We start from the raw sequence: 19,116 nt of genomic DNA, 5'->3' as shown, positions 1-19,116 counted from the left end.
TACCTCAGATTACAACAGGATCTTGACCAGATGGGCCAATGGGCTGAGAAGTGGCAGATGGAGTTTAATTCAGATAAATGTGAGGTGCTGCATTTTGGGAAAGCAAATCTTAGCAGGATATATACACTTAATGGTAAGGTCCGAGGGAGTGTTGCTTAAGAAAGAGTCCTTGGAGTGCAGGTTCATAGCACCTTGAAAGTGGAGTTGCAGGTAGATAGGATAGTGAAGAAGGTGTTTGGTATGCTTTCCTTTATTGGTCAGAGTATTGAATACAGGAGTTGGGAGGTCATGTTGCAGCTGTACAGGACATTGCTTAGGCCACTGTTGGAATATTGCATGCAATTCTGGTCTCCTTCTTATCGTAAAGATGTTGTGAAACTTGAAAGAGTTCAGAAAAGATCTACAAGGATGTTGCTAGGGTTGGAGGATTTGAGCTATAGAGAGAGGCTGAACAGGCTGGGGCTGTTTTACCTGGAGCATCGGAGGCTGAACGGTAACCTTATGGAGGTTTACAAAATTATGAGGTACATGGATAGGATAAATAGGCAAAGTCTTTTCCCTGGGGTCGGGGAGTCCAGAACAAGAGGGCATAGGTTTAGGGTGAGAGGGGAGAGATATAAAAGAGACCTAAGGGGCAACTTTTTCACGCAGGGGGTGATGCGTGTATAGGATGAGCTGCCAGAGGAAGTGGTGGAGGCTAGTACAATTGCAATATTTAAGAGGCATTTGAATGGGTATATGAATAGGAAGGGTTTGGAGGGATATGGGCTGGATACTGGCAGGTAGAACTAGATTGGGTTGGGATATCTGGTCGGCGTGGACAGGTTGGACCGAAGGGTCTGTTTCCATGCTGTACATCTCTAGTTCTCTGTGGTGGAGGGTTTAACCTGAGGATCAGGCCTCACATGAGGGGTGAGTTTGAGAAGGCAGGGCATTAATGTGGTGATCTCAGCCACTATGGGTATTGAACCTATTATGGGCACTACATGCAAACTAGTCATTCAAACCAACTGACCCAATCATCACATCTGAGTTTGTTGAACACAGATCTACAATCTAAACAAAGGAGAATTTAATCTTTTGATTTTAAGTCACACTTACAATAAGTGTAATTTATAAGATGTTCTTGTGATCTAATTCAATGGGAAAGTTTGTGTTATGATCCTGTGATAATATTTTAAAAACCCTACAGTGTGAAAATAGGCCCTTTGGCCCAGCAAGTCCGCACCGACCCTCCGAAGGGCAACCCACCCAGACCCCCACCTTACATTTACTCTAGACTAATGCATCCCTGAACACTATGGGCAATTTAGCATCACCAATCACCTAACCTGCACATCTTTGGATTATGGGAGGAAACCAGAGCACCCAGAGGAAACCCACACAGACACAGGGAGAATGTGCAAACTTCACACAGTCAGTTGCCTGAGGCTGCAATTGAACCAGTGTCCCTGACGCTGTGAGGCAACAGTGTTAACCAGTGAGCCACCGTGCCACCACACACGTAAATTACGTAACAAATGTGTGGAACTATTAGCATTTAAATTTTTTCCGTTCTGTGCAGGGATAAAGGCGAAATTTCGCCTGACAAACCAGAATAACTCGGCTCAGTAGTAGAAGACAGAGTTGGAGTAAGGGGGGCATTTTCCAATAGCAACCTGTAACTCGTGGTGTACCACAGTGATGGGGCCACTATTATTTACAATATTTATTAATGATTTGGATATAGAAAGTGAGTGCACTATGGCTAGGTTTGTAGATAATGCACAATAGGTGAGAAGGCAAGTGATAATGAGTCTGCATAGGAATATAGACAGATTAAGTGAGTAAGCAAAAACTTGGCAGATGAAAAATAATGTGGAAAAATGTGAGGTTACGCACTTTGGCAGGAATAAAAGGGGAGATGAATACTATTAAAAGAGAGCAAGCTGCAGAAAGTTTGCTCTCAACAGATTTGGGAGTCCTTGACCATGAATCACAAAATTCCAAGTTCACTGGGTAATAGGGAAGGCAGATAGAATGCTGGCTGTTATTTCAAATAGAAAGGAATATAAAAGTAGGGAGGTTTTGTTAAAAGTATACAAATTACTGGACAGACCACAGCTGGAATGTGGTGAACAGTTTTGGGGCCCTTATCTAAAAAAAGTTATACTGGCGCTGGAAGCAATGCAGCAAAGGTTCGCTAGGCTGCTGCCAAGTATGGAAGGACTATTATGAGGAGAGTTTCAGTAGATTGGACCTGTACATGTTGAAATATAGAAGAATGAGAGCTGACCTTATTGAGCCATACAAGATTCTTAGACGATTTAAGGTAGATGCAGAAATGCTTTTCCCCTTGTGGAAGAATTGAGGATCAGAGAGCATACTGTCAGAATAAGGGATTGCACATTTAAGGCAGATGAGGAGGAATTTCATCATAAAGGGTTGTGAATCTGTAGAATCCCTTACCACAGAAGCCTGTTGAGCCTAGGTCATTGAGTATATTCAAGGCTGTAAAGGAATCACGGGTTATTGAGAAAAGGCAGAAAAATGACATCCGTAATTATCAGATCAACTTATTGAATGACAGAGCAATGTGATGTTGAGATGCTGGTGTTGGACTGGTATGGACAAAGTCAGAATTACCATGACACCGGGTTATGGTTTTCAGATGAAACCGGGTTAGGAGGCCTGCAGGTGTAACCTGTTTTGAAGTCATATTCTGCCCCTTAATAAATATTAATTCTACATCTGTAATACAAACAATCTGCTGGTATACTTGGCACACAGTAATTGTATTTCTTGTTTGGTCAGTGATAGTGCTACCATGTCTTTGAATGGGTCGGTGTAACTACACTCTGACGGCTTACATCAGTTTTGTTACAAATATGAAAATTTAAAACATGACAAAAATTTGAATGTCAAGTGCTCAAGATGGTGGCAGAATAGCAGGACTGCAAGCAGGCTCTTGACCTGGGCTTATCTGTTCCCGCATGCCTGCTTTATGTTTTGTTCCTTTTTACTTCAACATTTTTTTCTTCTTTTCTTTTGTTTCTTTTCGTTGGAGCCTTTTGCGGCATGTTAGTCGGCGAAATCAATGTAGCAGCTAAAGCAGGCCGTGTGTGGAATGGTGGTTCCTCCCACTGGTTGGATGCAACAATGGACACAGCTCCTCATTGCGATTGGAGGCAATGACAGTGGCAGCAGAAACAGGCAGTTTGGGGCAGGAGGCAGCAGTGAAGGCGAAGTTCCTCTAGCCATCAAAGGTGACAGCAGACTTTTCAAGATGGTGGTATTGTCAAGGCTACATCTCAGGAGGGTTGCTGGAGCGGAACTCTTGACGTGTCGGTGTCACCCCTTTCTAGTAGAGGAGCCAGGGATTCATGGTTGCAGTAGGTCCAGAGCAGATACTCCTGTCATTGGCAAGATGGCAGCTGCAGCATGGTATGCCTGGAGATGGGACTCCTGGTGTCATTGAGGGGGCAGCAGAGCCAGGGTCTCCTGGTTGTGGGGTGAGCTTGGGTTCATCATGGAATCTGGCAACAGTGTCAGTGAGGTAGATTCAATTGCGAAGGGCAGGCAACAGAGATACAGTGAAGGAGGAATGGCAGCGTAGGTATAGTTGGAGAGCTGGCTCAAGATTCCCCTTCAGTTATATCGTTTACAGGCCATTCTACTATAATGTGTTTCGTTAACAGAAATTCACTATAACATGATTGATGCTTGGGGAAACTGTTTCTAAAGCGTGAACTTTCAAAGCATGTATTCATTATTATGCAATTCCAGCCCAATTAGTTTAAATTGTGCTGCTATTACACAATTTTCTTATAACATGTGGGATTGCACAAGAATGGAACTACCTGTACTGTTACAGCAATACTAACTGTATCCTTTTTATTCTTCACCTGTTCAAATTGGTGCTGGATTGTGGTGATTGTTGAAGCTTCTCATTGTATTTTACTGTATTTACTGTGATTTTAAATAAACAAATACACTGTCTCTTTATCTATTTACAGAGGAACTTCAATTATCCGAATGAGATGGGTGGGCAGCATTTCATTCAGATAATTGATTATTCGGTTAATTGATTTAATGCCTCTTCTCTGGGGCTCAAAATTTTCTGAAGTTTCCTTTTTCCTTGCTCTGCCTGCCTTCTTCCCTCTTTCTGTCGCAGGGTTTGTTTCTGAGCAGACACACAGTTGTGTGTAAGGGACCTGCAGCATCACTGAAGCCTCCCCCTACCCCCCAATCAGTTGAAGGGGATTGACACAGCAAGCACTTGATAAGTCCGCTCGCCGTTCAGACTAGGCAGCAGCACACTGCGCGCGAGCCTCTGCCCCGCCTTCGCCATCCAACCCTGCTACTACTTGTTTCTACTTCTCTAAGTGCTTTGCTGCTTCCATTTTCTCCTTTAAGCTCCTTTTTACTCATTATACTTCTGTGTGTTTCTACCTCACCCTGTCGTCTTATTTCCTTTTGGATGGAAGTTGGTAGATGGTATGACATGGTGTGATAGGAAAGGGAGCCACCAAAAGCTGCAGGCTGCACTTAGAATGGAGTACAGAGAAAATGGATCCATAATGATAAAATGTTGACAATAGGGAATGAGATTCAATTTTTTTTAAAAGTCAACATTGATTTGCACACCTGAAATTTAATCACAATGAGCATCCTCTGCTCTTCATTCGAGACAAGCACCTATACAAATTATGATTATGGGGAAGAAACTAACATATATTATTGATATCTTTTTAACAAGTTTTAAAGTAAATATTGCATGCTGTTCGTGATTTAACATCAGAATATTGCAAATTCTGTTTTGGTTCTACAGGTATATAGCACGCTTGCCTTCAGTAAGAAAATCAGATATAAAAGTTGGCAAGTTATGTTACAGCTGTACAAAACTTTAGTTAGGCTACGTTTGGAATATTGCATGCAGTTCTGGTCGCCACACTACCAAAAGGGATGCTTTGCAGAGGGTGCACAGAAGGTTTACCGTGATGTTGCCTGGTTTGGAGGGTTCTAGTTATGAGGAGAGGTTAGATCAACTTGGATTATTTGCAGCGGAAAGATAGAGCCTGACAGGTGACCTAATAGGTCGACAAAATTGAGAGGCATAGATAGGTGGATAGTCGAGGCTTTTTCCCAGGTGGAAAGGTCAACAAGAGGGCACAGGTTCAAGGTGAGAGGTAGAAAGTTTAGAAGAGAAGTGCAGGAAAAACTTCTCACACAAAAGCCTGGAACCCACTGCCAGAGGAAGTGGTAGAAGCAAGCATGTTAGCAATAAATAAGCCATATCTTGATAAATACATGCATGAATTTGATGTCTACAGAGGTTTACATACTGCAATAGATAGCATAGGTATAGAAGTATAAAATAAGGATTAGGAATTGACACAGGCTTGGTGGGCCAAGGGGTCTGTTCCTATCTTGTATATTGATTGTAACAAGGTCAGCTAGACAGCATAGAATATGAGTTCTTTGATTGGGGCTGTTAATCTGGTCCAATCGGGGGATCCCTGGCTGTCAGATAAAAAGGGGAGTGTCAGAGATACAGACATTCTGATAGCTGATTCTGAAGAGGCTGTACTAAAATCAATGACTGTTCATGTGGAAATAAAGAGTAACTTGGTGAATAGATACCGATCTCTGTAGAGGTATTTCAGTGCAAGAGAGTGGGATTAATCATATAACTAAGCAAGATGCCTACTGGCTGAAGCCTAACTGGCTTTATCATTGGTAAATGCGGCAAGTGGAGCACATGAGTTGTAGGATATTCTGATGGAAGTAGATATCCTTATCGGTCCGACTGAGTTTGGAGAACATTTCAAAAGGTCCTGCTCAGGCTGTCATTTCCCTAGATGACATTCTAAAGACAGGGAAAATTAACAAGGAACACTTAGAGAACTTGGATATAGTCCTAAGGCATTTTTCCAAAGCGGGTGTACCTGTACACCAAAAAAGGGAAAATTGTGTTCTTGGCAGTAGATAAAGTACAGATTTGAAATGGTCCAAAGAATTCCTTAAGAACTCAACCTGTAAGTCTCTCTTGGTTTGTCCCGGAGATTGTACCTTTGGTAGTCTGGAATATAAAAAAACTCTTACGGTTTAGTTTAATTGTAATTATCCCCTTCATTTACTAATAGCATCACTGTTACAACATAACACTGATATCTATAAGCCAAGCTAGCTGCATTCTAATAAATCAGGAGAGTAGAACATCGGCTGTTCAAGAGCCCTGGCAGGCTACTCCATTATACTATCTCAAATAGGCTACCTTTATATACAGGTTTACAAAGGCTGTACTGTCACAAACACAAAAAGTTAACAAAAGCACTGCATGTTCTGAACTAGACAGATAATAGTGAAGTGATGAGAGTATGTTGCTGGAAAAGCATAGCAGGTCAGGCAGCATCCAAGGAGCAGGACAATAATTCAGGACAGAAGTTAATTGATGCAGAGTTTTGTTTCGAGTTCAGAATCAAGCATTGTTATTAATTTCACAAAGGAACAGCTGTGAATGTTATCACTTGGTGTCCTGTTTATACAGGTTCACTGATGTTAAGGCAAATGTTCTTAATTGTCTTACCCTCCCTGCCTGTCTGTTTTCTAGTGTGCAGCAAATGTGTTCTATAATTCAAAATTTCATTTTAGTCGATATGTTTAAGGACAAGTTTTAAAGCTATAAACTTTCTCACCCCTAAGTGACCTACTTGGGCCACAGAGTCTATAAGACCAGGTTAAACACGTTGGAAGATAAAGTGAGGGCAGTCAAAGGCCTCTGACTCCCATATCAGTCAGGAGCTTAGGTCATTTCTTGGACTGGAAAATTATTTTGGGAGGTTCTTATGTAACCTGTCCTCCACCTTTGCATCAACTCTGAAACAGTGGTCAATCTTGAAAATGGTCACATAGACAAGTCCTAGCTTTCAGTGAAGTAAAGAAATGGCTGTCATCCTGTAAGGTGTTGTCACATTCTGATCTCAAGAAACATCTGGTATTGACATGCAATGCCTCCCTGTATGGCATTGAGGTAGTATTAGGTCATAGGTGACCCAGTGGAGAGGAATGCCCAATAGTGTATGCATCCAGGACTTTGGCTAATGCAAAGATAGAGAAAGAAGCATTGGCAGTCACATTTGGAGTTAGGAAGTTCCACCAATACCTTAATGGACAAAAATTTGTGAGAATCACGGATCCCAAATACCTACAACAACAAAAAACAGAAGTTGCTGGAAAAGCTCAGCAGGTCTGGCAGCATCTGTGAAGAGAAATAAGAGTTGATGTTTCATGTCTGGTGACTGCCTCAAAACAGGTCTAGAAAGACCTACTTGTCTGCTTAAAGAAGACAACTTAGTGCTGCTGTTACAAACTCCCTCAAAATATATTAAGAAGATAGCCTCGACTCCACTATTTTCTTATTTTAAAAGACAAGTGCAAGGTGTTGTGTTCGAGATGCAATTTGCTTGGTCAAACTACCAGGCTTGAAACAAAGTAAACTTTATTCTTACACTCTAATTAAAATACAGACATTAAGAATAAAAGAAAGTTTAACTGTAAATCCATCAAAATACTTAAAATAATAAATGTATTTCTACCATTGATTAACTATTCCAAGATAGTAACATTCCCATAAACACATGCTTGACAAGGGCAAATTCAGTAAAATATATTGTCTCACATGCAATATTTCTCCAGTCATACAGTCATAGAGATGTACAGCATGGAAACAGACTCTTCGGTCCAACTCGTCCATGTTGACCAGATATCCCAACCCAATCTAGTCCCATCTGCCAGCACCTGCCTCCTCCAAACCCTTCCTATTCATATACCCATCCAGATGCCTTTCAAATGTTGCAATCGTACTAGCCTCCACTACTACTTCTGGCAGCTCATTCCATAATCTACCAAATTATAATAAATTATAAAAAATACCAAAATAATCTACCACAATCTACACAAACAAGTTGCTCCTTAGGTCTCTTTAAATCTTTCCCCTCTCACCATAAACCTATGCCCTCTAGTTTTGCACTCTCCCATCTCAGGGAAGAGACTATTTATTTATCCTATCCATGCCCCTCATGATTTTATAAACCTCTATAAGGTCACCCCTCAGCCTCCAAAGCTCCAGGGAAAACAGCTCCAGCCTATTCAGCCTCCCCCTCCAACCCTGGCAACATCCTTGTAAATCTTTTCTGAACCCTTTCAAGTTTCACAACATCCTTCCAAAGGAAGGAGACCAGAATTGTACGCAATATTTCAAAAGTGGCCTAACCAGTGTCCTGTACAGCCTGCAACATGACCTCCCAATTCCTGTACTCAATACTCTGACCAATAAAGGAAAGCATACTAAATGCCTTCTTCACTATCCTATCTACCTGCGACTCCACTTTCAAGGATCTATGAACCAACAATCTCTAGGACCTTACCATTAAGTGCATACATCCTGTTAAGATTTGCTTTCCCAAAATGCAGCACCTTGCATTTCTCTAAATTAAACTCCATCTGCCACTTCTCAGCCCATGGCCCATTTGATCAAGATCCTGTTGTAATCTGAGGTAACCTTCTTAGCTGTCCACTGCACCTCCAACCTTGGTGTCATCTGCAATCTTACTAACTATACCTCTTATGCTCACATCCAAATCATTTGTCTAAATGACGAAAAGTAGTGGACCCAGCGCTGATCCTGGTGGCACTCCACTGGTCACAGGCCTCCAGTCTGAAAAACAACCCTCCACCACCACCCTCTGTCTTCTACCTTTGAGCCAATTCTGTACCCAAGTAGCTACTTCTCCCTATAGTCCATGAGACCTAACCTTGCTAACCAGTGTCCCATGGGGAACCTTAGCGAACGCCTTATTGAAGTCCATATAGATCACGTCCACCACTCTGCCCTCATCAATCCTCTTTGTTACTTCTTCAAAAAACTCAAGTTTGTGAGGCATGATTTCCCACACACAAAGCCGTGGTGACTATCCCTAATCAGACCTTGCCTTTCCAAATACATGTACATCCTGTCCTCCAGGATTCCCTCCAACAACTTACCCACCACCGATGTCAGGCCCGCTGGTCTATAGTTCCCTGGCTTGTCCTTACCACCCTTCTTAAACAGTCCTTCCGAGCCCCAACAGCTACTAAAAGTTGAATTAAAATCCTGCTTCAGTGGGAACTTGTCCCCAACCATTCATGATGCTTCGATTGTTCCAACTTCTAAAATAAAATCCAAGTGTGATATTAAAGAGTTAATTTGATCTGCTGGCCTACAAGAAATTGAGTGCCCTGGGGGTAGGATGGTGTGTCTTTGCCTTATAGGTGGATTGTGGGAGGTTTACATTCCCACATTCCTTGCCATTCAGAGCCATTTGAATCATCATTACCTATTCAGAAGTCAGTTGGAACATTCAGCTGAAATTCTGACTGCACTCTATAGTTACAAAAAGAAACAACTCACACCAGATCTGACCGTTAGGGGATGATTTGCGTAACATTGTTTCTGGAGGTGAGGTGGTCACTGCATTGTATCTTGAGTGGGATGTGATTGTGAGGGAGCGGCTAGGGTTGTCTTGAGTGGCATGTGACTGTGAGGGAGTGGCCAGAATATCTGTAAACATTACCAGCTGACTTGTGTAAGGGGGATGTGTTTTCTTTGTTTTGGGCTTCTTTGACTTGATTTTGCACGCCTGCAAAGAGGGTCAAAAGGGCCACCTAACATATATAGGCTTTAATAAACTTTAACTGTTTGCAGAAGTTGATGTGTGCGAATTACATCTCGTGTGAAACCTCAGGAAAAGAACCTAACACAAGGCCTCACAATCTGTTTACTTTTTTATGTATTGCTGGCTAGGACAGCATTTATTGCCCATTCCTAGATGCCGAGAGGGTAGTTAAGTGTCAACCATATTGTTGTGGGTCTGGGGTCACCTAGTCCTGACCAGGTAAGGACAGCAGTTTAGTGAACCAGATGGGTTTTTCTGACAATCAATAATGGTTTTGTGGTCATCATCAGACTCTTAATTTTAGAATATTTATTGAATTCAAACTCCACCATCTGCCGTAGCGGGATTTGAACCTGGGTCCCCAGAATATTACCTGGGTGTCTGGATTAACAGTTCAGCAATAATACCATTAGGCCACCCTCCCCAACTTTATTGGCTTGGAACACATCGCTCGGGACTTCTATCTCGACTTCTCTTCATAAAAATACCAGGACAAAATACACTTCTCAAAGCCATATTTTTGTCACACCACCTGTAGCTACAAGTCACATTCAGCAGTGTGCTCTAATACTAAGCACTTGTAGTTACAAGTTGGAACACCATCTGGGAGGCCAAGTAATGAATGTGGAAGCATTGAGTTGCTTCCCAATAGCACGTGCACTACTGGTGGTACCCCCAGTGGAAGAGTCTGATAATATATTTTTTCTGGATGCACTCCCAGTCAAAGCTGATAATATCAGACTCTTCAGACGCAGAAAGATCCAGTCCTTTCAAAACTGAAACAAATGGTGGTGATAGGGGAAACCAAAGGGCTGACACAACTGGAATTGAAATTTTTTTGGATCTGAAGAGACCAGCTCAGTAGAAGATAGCATATTGTTATGGGGAGCAACAGTGATGTATCGGAGCAAAGATTGCCACCAAATACTGTCTGAACTCCACCAGTGCCATCCACAGATCTCCAAATGAAGATGTTGGTGAGAGTTTACATCTGGTAGCCAAGCCTGGATGCAGACATAGCCACATTGGTGGGGTAGTGCCCAGAGTCAAGAGTGTGTTGCTGGAAAAGCACAGCAGGTCAGGCAGCATCCGAGGAGCAGGAGAATCAATGTGTTGTGCATAAGCCCTTCATCAGGGCTTCCTGATGAAGGATTATGCCCTAAACATCTATTCTCCTGCTCCTCAGATGCTGCCTGACCTGCTGTGCTTTTCCAGCCACACACTCTCAACTCTGACCTCCAGCATGTGCAGTCCTCACTTTCTCCCAGTGCCCAGAGTGTCAACAAGGACTAAACTTGCTGCCAGCAGCTCTCCCACAATGGGAATGGCCAGGTGTACCTTGGAATCAGTTGCACGTTGCCTATGCTTTGAATCAGTTGCTTTCATGTGTTCACTGTTCTTCATCATTGTATATGTACGCTCAAACGGTGCATAGAGTGCATTGTCAAACATGGGGACATCAATAAAAAACCGTGTATCTTTTTCAATACATGGAGTCCCGGAAGAGTTGGTCACAGATAATGGGCCATCTTTTATCAGCAGGGAATTTGGGTATTCCCTAAAGTTGAATGGGATTTGATAGCTCCATACAGGGACAGCACTGGCAGACTTGTTGATGGATAGAAGACTCGACACCAGATTAAGTCTGATCTTCCCGGACATAATGGGCAGGATAAACGGCATCAGAAATAACAATGCATGACAAAAGACTCTGCCAAGCAAGAGAGACAGTTTGATATAGGGAACAAACTTTGGTGGAAGAATCATGAAAATGGCCCTATGTGGTTAAGAGGCATATGGGTCACATGGTCAGGATCAGTGACGTACAAATGTCTGAGTAGGTGTCAAAGTCCTGATAAGGAGAAAGTGAGGACTGCAGATCAGAGGACTGCTGAAGATCAGAATCAAAAAGTGTGGTGCTGGAAAAGCACAGCCAGTTGGGCAGCATCTAAGGAGCAGGAGAGTCAACGTTTCAAGCATAAGCTTTTCAGCAGGAATGTGGTGGGGGTCAAGGGGGCTGAGAGAAAAATGGGAGGGGTTGAGGCTGGGGGTGGTGAAGGTAGCTGGGAATGCAATAGGTAGATGAAGGTGGAGGGGTGTTGGTGTTCGGTCAGAGCAGATAGGTGGGAAGGAAGATGGACAGATAGGACAGTTCAAGAGGGCAGTGTCGAGTTGGGAGGGTTGGATCTGGGATAAGGGGAGGGGAGATGAGCAAACTGGACAAGCACATAGACCATGTGAACGCCACAAATTTGCAATTGGTGCAAGAGCAATACATGTCCTGCCCCTCAGAAAATTTTGAAAACATGTCATAACCTATGGGTTCATCCTGCCCATCAAGCGTTGTAGAGTCCTCAGAATCAGAGATGGATATGACAGATGTAACTGCTTCAACACCATTGCTGAGGTGAAGAGAATGAAATTGCACTGAGGCTATCCTGGAGCAAGAAGTGAGCTTCTGTGCGTTACAAGACTATATCAGATGTCAAGTCAGAGGAGTCTGACTTGGTGCATAGATGCCCCAGGAGGCTCTCCATGAAAAAAGACCAACCATTGCTCCTAGGCTTGGGGGTGGAATGTAGTGATTGTAATGAGGTTAGCCAGCTGGATCTCATAAAATATGAATGCAAGGTTTGTAGCTCAGGTTGAGGTTTAGGGTATAGGTTTGCTTGCTGAGCTGTAGGTTTGATATCCAGACATTTCGTTACCTGGCTCGGTAACATCATCAGTGGCAACCTCCAAGTGAAGCCTCATTTGGAGGTCGCCACTGATGATGTTACCTAGCCAGGTAATGAAATGTCTAGATATCAAACCTACAGCTCAGTGAGCAAACCTACATCGTAAAATATGAGTTCTCTGTACTGAGTTGTTAATCTGGTCCAATCAGAGAGCTCTGGCTGACAGATAAACAGGGGAGTGTCAGAGATACTGACAACCTGATAGCTGACCCTGAAGAGGCAGTCCTAAAATCAAGGAATACCAGCCTCTGTGGCAGTATTTCTGGTTATTGAAGAAAATCAAAGAAAACCAAGGGTTCCCTGTAATGAACTCGACATAGTACTCCCAGTAACAGCAGGTTTCTATTATTTTGTAGTTGAGTCTCTGTCGTTAAAGTTATAATTTGTAGTATATTACAAGGATGTTGCCAGGGTTGGGCTATGGGGAGAGGCTGAACAGGCTGAGGCTGTTTTCCCTGGAGTGTCGGAGGCTGAGGGGTGACTTTTACATTAGATTACATTACAGCGTGGAAACAGGCCCTTCGGCCCAACAAGTCCACACCGACCCGCCGAAGCGCAACCCACCCATGCCCCTACATTTACCCCTTACCTAACACTACGGGCAATTTAGCATGGCCAATTCACCTGACCTGCACATCTTGGGACTGTGGGAGGAAACCGGAGTACCCGGAGGAAACCCACGCAGACACGGGGAGAAGGTGCAAACTCCACACAGTCAGTCGCCTGAGGCGGGAATTGAACCCGGGTCTCAGGCGCTGTGAGGCAGCAGTGCTAACCACTGTGCCGCCCATAAAGGTTTACAAAATTATGAGGGGCATGGATAGGATAAATAGGCAAAGTCTTTTCCCTGGGGTCGGGGAGTCCAAAACTAGAGGGCATAGGTTTAGGGTGAGAGGGGAAAGATATAAAAGGGACCGAAGAGGCAACCTTTTCACGCAGAAGATGGTTACGTGTGTGGAATGAGCTGCCAGAGGAAGTGGTGGAGGCTGGTACAATTGTAACATTTAAGATGCATTTGGATGGGTATATGAATAGGAAGGGTTTGGAGGGATATGGGCTGGGTGCTGGCAGGTGGGACTAGATTGGGTTGGGATATCTGATTGGCATGGACGGGTTGGACTGAAGGGTCTGTTTTGATGCTGTATATTTCTATGACTATATTGTGGTGCAGTGAAAGTGTCCCAAGTGAGTCAGAAGATTTGAGTCTCACCTGCCACTGAGATGTTTGGCACAATTATGATACTTGGTTGATTGAAAATATATGTAATTCATAGCGTAAGAAGAGCTCAAGTCTTCTGCCTGAGATTAATTTATTTGAGCCAGAGTGCTTATCTTTCGAAAAGTAGATGCCTTCCCACTTATGTTCTAGACCTGGACTGCTTTCTTCCAAGCTGTCTTTGATATAATAAACCTATTTCAGTAATGTGTGCATGGAGTTATTACTCTTGTTACCCATAATGATTTGAAATGTTGGTCATTCTGTGACAATGGCGTAATAAATAATGGTCATTCTCATGTTCTGTAATAAATTGGTTTCTGCGTACACCTGCTTTTGTCAGATTTCAAATTTGCAGATACTCTGCAGGGCACAGGATTCTGGGTAATCCAAGATGGAGGGTTGGAAACATTTCTGGCTATAATAGGCGGTTCCTTTTTTGAGGTGATTTCCTCGAATTCCAGGAGCAGCAATTACTGTTTTATATGCTGTTGCATTGTTTTGGAACGTTGGAGAAAAAGAAGAGTCAAAACATTGGCACTTTTAAAAGGGAGAGGAACAGTCAAAGGCAGCACAAGGTTTGTGCAGGAGAGAGAGAGAGAGAAAAACCCACACTGCCAACTTAGACAGCCGTGAAAATGCGCAGTTACTGCCTTTGCTGTTGAATTCATCTATTGCTGGACATCAGAGTGCGTCGAGGAAAATTAACAAACAATGAAATTCACAACTGACCTTGGAGTAGTCTGTTTGGAAGAAGTCACAGTACAGAAACAGACAATGGAATAGTTTTAAGTGTGGCCTTGCTGCAAGTCTGCAGTAGTGAGTAGAGTGGGTTCTTTCTTGATTATATGTTTTATTGAGATCTGTCTCTTGATTAAACTTAAAAATATAGACCATAAGTATTAAGTTAGCCTGGCGCAGTGTTTTGTAGAAGAGTAAGACAGTGCTATTTTCTGGGTCTGCAAATTGGAAGAAACTAAAATGGCCCTTAGAAGAAATATGTGTTATTCTTGTCCGATGTGGGAGTTTAGGGAGAGTTTACGTGTTATTGAGGATTATATCTGCAATAAATGCTGTTGGTTGTGAATCCTGTCAGATCGAATGGATCAGTTGGAGCAACAGTTAGAGGCAGTAAAGAATTTACAAGAGCAAGGCGATGTGATGGATGGCAGTTATAGGAAGAGAGAAAAGTCGCAGATACAGTCCCATAGATGTTATAACTCCAGGAAAGGTAAGAGAGGTAGTGCAGGAGTCTTCTATGGCTATCCCCATTTCAAGCAAGTATGCTGTTTTGGAAAGTGTAGAGGGTGATGGATTCTCAGGGGAACATAGCATGAACAGCCAAGTTTCTGGTGTTGAAACTGGCTCTAATGCAATGAGGAGTATGTTGGGTTGCAACAGATCGATTGTGTTAGGGGACTGTCTAGTCTGAGGCATAGACAGATGTTTCTCTGGCTAGCAGTGAAAAATCAGAATGGTGTGTTGCCTCTCCGATGCCAGGATCGAGGATCTCTCAGACAGGATGCAGAATGTTTTCAAGGGGGAGAGGGCCCAGCAGGATGTCATTGTGCAGATTGGAACCAATGACATAGGAAGGGAAAAGGATGAGATTCTGAAGGGAGAATATAGAAAGTTAGGCAGGAATTTTAAAAGGAGGTCCTCGAGAGTGGTAATGTCTGGATTATTCCTGGTACAAAGAGCTAATAAGGGTAGGAATAGGAGAATAGAGCAGATGAATGCATGGCTGAGGAGCTGGTGTATGGGAGAAGGATTCACATTTTTGGATCATTGGAATCTCTTCTGGGGTAGAAGAGACCTGCACAAAAAGGACGGATTGCACCTGAGTTGAAAGGGGACTAATATACTGACAGGGAGATTTGCTTGAGCTGCTCGGGAGGATTCAAAGTAGTAATGGGGTGGGACCCAGGGAGACAATGAGGAAAGAGATCAATCTGAGACTAATACTGTTGAGAAGAGAAGCAAGTCAAATAGTCAGGGCTTGCTGACTATTTGACAAAGCCGAGAAAAAGGTAGGACTGATAAATTGCACATATTTCGATGCAAGAGGCGGAACAGGGAAGACAGATGAACTCAGGGCATGGCTAGGAACATGGGACTGGGCTATCATAGCAATTACAGAAAAATGGCTCAGGGATGGACTGGACTGGCAGCTTAATGTTCCAGGATACAAATGCCACAGGATGGACAGAAAGGGAGGCAAGAGAGGAGGGGCATTTTTGATAAGAGATAGCGTTACAGCTGTACTGAGGGAGGATCTTCCTGGAAATACATCCAGGGAAGTTATTTGGATGGAACTGAGAAATAAGAAAGGGATGATCACTTTATTGGGATTGTATTGTAGACCCTCTAATAGTTGGCAGGAAATTGAGAAGCAAGTTTGCAAGGAGGTGTCAGTTATCTATAAGACATGGACTGGGACTGCCATAGTGTTCAGGGTTTAGATGGAGAGAGATTTTTTAAGCATGTACAAGAAAACTTCCTGATTCAGTATGTGGATGTACTGACTAGAGAAGCTGCAACTCTTGGGAAATAAGGCAGGGCAGGTGACTAAGGTATCAATGGGGGAGCACTTTGGAGCCTGCAACCATAATTCTATTACTTGTAAAGTAGTGATGGAAAAGATAGACCAGATCTAAAAGTTGAAGTACTAAATTGGAGGAAGGCTAATTTTGATGGTATTAGGCAAGAACTTTCAAAAGCTGATTGGGGGCAGATGTTGCAGGTCAAGAGACGACTGGAAAATGGCAAGCCTTCAGAAATGAGATAACGAGAGCCTAGAGACAGTATGTTCCTGTTAGGGTGGAAGGAAAGGCTGGTGGGTATAGGAAATGCTGGATGACTAAAGAAATTGAGAGTTTTGTTCAGAAAAAGAAGGAGGCATATGTCAGATATAGACAGGATAGATCGAGTGAATCCTGAGAAGAGTGGAGCCACAGAAGATGGGGGAGATACTAAATGAATATTTTGCATTAGTGTTTACTGTGGGAAAGGACGTGGAAGATATAGAATGTAGGGAAATAGATGGTAACTTCTTGAAAAATGTCCACATTACAGAGGAGGAATTGCTGGATGTCTTGAAATGCATAAAGGTGGATAAACCACCAGGACCTGGTGTATCCTAGAACTCTGTGGGAAGCTAGGGAAATGATTGCTGGGCCCCTTGCTGAGATATTTATATCATTGATAGTCACAGGTGAGGTGCTGGAAGACTGGAGGTTGGCTAATGTGGTGCTATTATTTCAGAAAGGTGGTAAAGACAAGCCTGGGAACTATAGACCAGTGAGCCTGACATCGGAGGGCACATTGTTGGAGGAAATCCAAAGAGATGGAATGTACGTGTATTTGGAAATGCGAAGATTGATTAGGGATAGTCAACTTGGCTTTGTGCGTGGGAAATCATGTCTCACAAACTTGATTGAGGATTAATGAGGGCAGAGTGGTAGATGTGATCTATATGGACTTCAGTAAAGCATTCAGTCAGGTTCCCTTTGGGAGACTGGTGAGCAAGGTTAGGTCTCATGGAATACAGGGAGAACTGCCCATTTGGATACAGAACTGGCTCAAAGGTAGAAGACAAAGGGTGATGGTGAAGGGTTTTTCAGACTGGAGACCTGTGACCAATGGAGTGCCACAAGTATTGGTGCTGGGTCCACTACTTGTTGTCGTTTATATAAATGATTTGGATGTGACATAAGAGGTATAGTTAGTAAGTTTGTAGATGACACCAAAATTGGAGGTGTAGTGGATAGCGAAGAAGGTTACCTCAGATTACTATGGGATCTTGATCAGATGGGCCAATGGGCTGAGGAGTGGCAGATGGAGTTCAATTCAGATGAATGCAAGGTGCTGCATTTTGGGAAAGCAAATCTTAGCAGGACTTCACACTTAATGGTAATGTCCTATGGAGTATTGCTGAAGAAAGAGACCTTGGAGTGCAGGTTCATAGCTCCTTGAAAGTAGAGTCGCAGGTAGATAGGAATGCGAAGAAGGCGTTTGGTATGCTTTCCTTTATTGGTCAGATTATTGTGTACAGGAGTTGAGAGATCATGTTGTGGCTGTACAGGACATTGGTTAGGCCACTGTTGAAATATTGCGTGCATTTCTGGTCTCCTTCCTTTGGAAGGACGTTGTGCAACTTGAAAGGGTTCAGAAAAGATTTACAAGGATGTTGCCAAGAAAAGATTTGAGCTATAGAGACAGGGTTGAATAGGCTGGGGCTGTTTTCCCTGGAGTGTTCGAGGCTGAGGTGTGATCTCATAGAGGTTAATAGAATTATGAGGGGCATGGATAGGGTAAATAGACAAAGTCTTTTCCCTGGGGTGGGGGAGTCCAAAACTAGAGGACATAGGTTTAGGGTCAGAAGGGCAAGATATAAAAGGGACCTAAGGGGCAATGTTTTCACGCAGAGGGTGATGCGTGTGTGGAATGGGCTGCCAGAGGAAGTGGTGGAGGCTGGTACAATTGCAACATTTAAAAGGCATCTGGATGGGTATATGAATAGGAAGGGTTTGGAGGGATATGGGTCAGGTGCTCTCAGGTGGGACTAGATTGGGTTGGGATATCTGGTTGACATGGATGATTTGGACCAAAAGGTCTGTTTCAATGCTGTATTCCTATGACTCTTTGGCTCTGAATGAGTATTTATATATACTCGAGATATTTACATTATATATATATATTATGTAAATATCTCGAGTATATATAAATATCTAGAAAACAGTAACTGTTAATTCCATAATTCTGTTGTATCCTGATGTTTCTTCAATGGAACCTCCAAAAGGTTCCTTATATTTTAATGTCTGTGCAGAGACGTGTAGAAGAATAATTTGTTCAAGTAAATTGCCAATATTCTGTTTTCATTTTAAAAATGTCTATTGTCCTTACCAGAAGCAAATGCTATCAGTTTAGCAATGAGATATGAAGTTCTGTTCTCATTAGTTTTCTGATCTTGAATAGATTTTGTTTTATTTATAGATATAGCATGCAGATCATAACTTTGTTTATAAAATAAAAAAATACTGCACTTAATGTTAAATAGTCTTATTACTTTGCAGGTCGTATGGGCAAATTCTTATAAAGTTGGATGTGCAGTTTCTGATTGTCCCAAAGGAATTAAATCTTCTGGATTTAAAGGACCGGGTTTAGTTTTTGTCTGTAACTATGCACCAGCGTAAGTCTTGTAGTTGTTTTTTTATAATTGAAAACATACTTCGATTTTGTTGATGTAAGAAGTGATTGTCTTTGAAATCAAGGCGATGTTTCACTGACTGTGGCAAAAGGAATCAAGGTGAAATCTGGGTGGGAGCCTTGGCATAAAGGAAGATGGTTGTAAGTTTTTAATATCAGTCATCTCAGCCCCAGGGTGTTGCTGCAGGATATCTTCAGGGTAGTTTTATGAGCTAAACAATTTTCAATTGTTCTTCCAATAATATATAAAGTCAGAAAT

General features: G+C 42.7%; 1 protein-coding gene across 3 annotated transcripts in view; it reads left to right on the top strand.

Moving 5' to 3' along the window:
• LOC122559808 (GLIPR1-like protein 1) overlaps positions 1 to 19,116 on the top strand; it is a 44,258-nt gene that overhangs the window by 3,592 nt on the left and 21,550 nt on the right. For all 3 annotated transcript variants that reach the window (XR_006314557.1, XM_043709866.1, XM_043709867.1), the window contains exon 3: positions 18,725 to 18,840. Coding sequence is in view for 2 of the 3 variants with exons in the window: in XM_043709866.1 (XP_043565801.1) it covers positions 18,725 to 18,840 (116 nt within the window). In the remaining variant the exon portion in view is untranslated. The remainder of the gene's footprint in view (positions 1 to 18,724; positions 18,841 to 19,116) is intronic.

This window comes from Chiloscyllium plagiosum, chromosome 19 (genome assembly GCF_004010195.1).
Source record: "Chiloscyllium plagiosum isolate BGI_BamShark_2017 chromosome 19, ASM401019v2, whole genome shotgun sequence".
In the NCBI taxonomy this organism is placed as follows: Eukaryota; Metazoa; Chordata; class Chondrichthyes; order Orectolobiformes; family Hemiscylliidae; genus Chiloscyllium; species Chiloscyllium plagiosum.
Note: the sequence above shows the minus strand (reverse complement) of the source record. Positions and strands in the feature narration are given on the sequence as shown.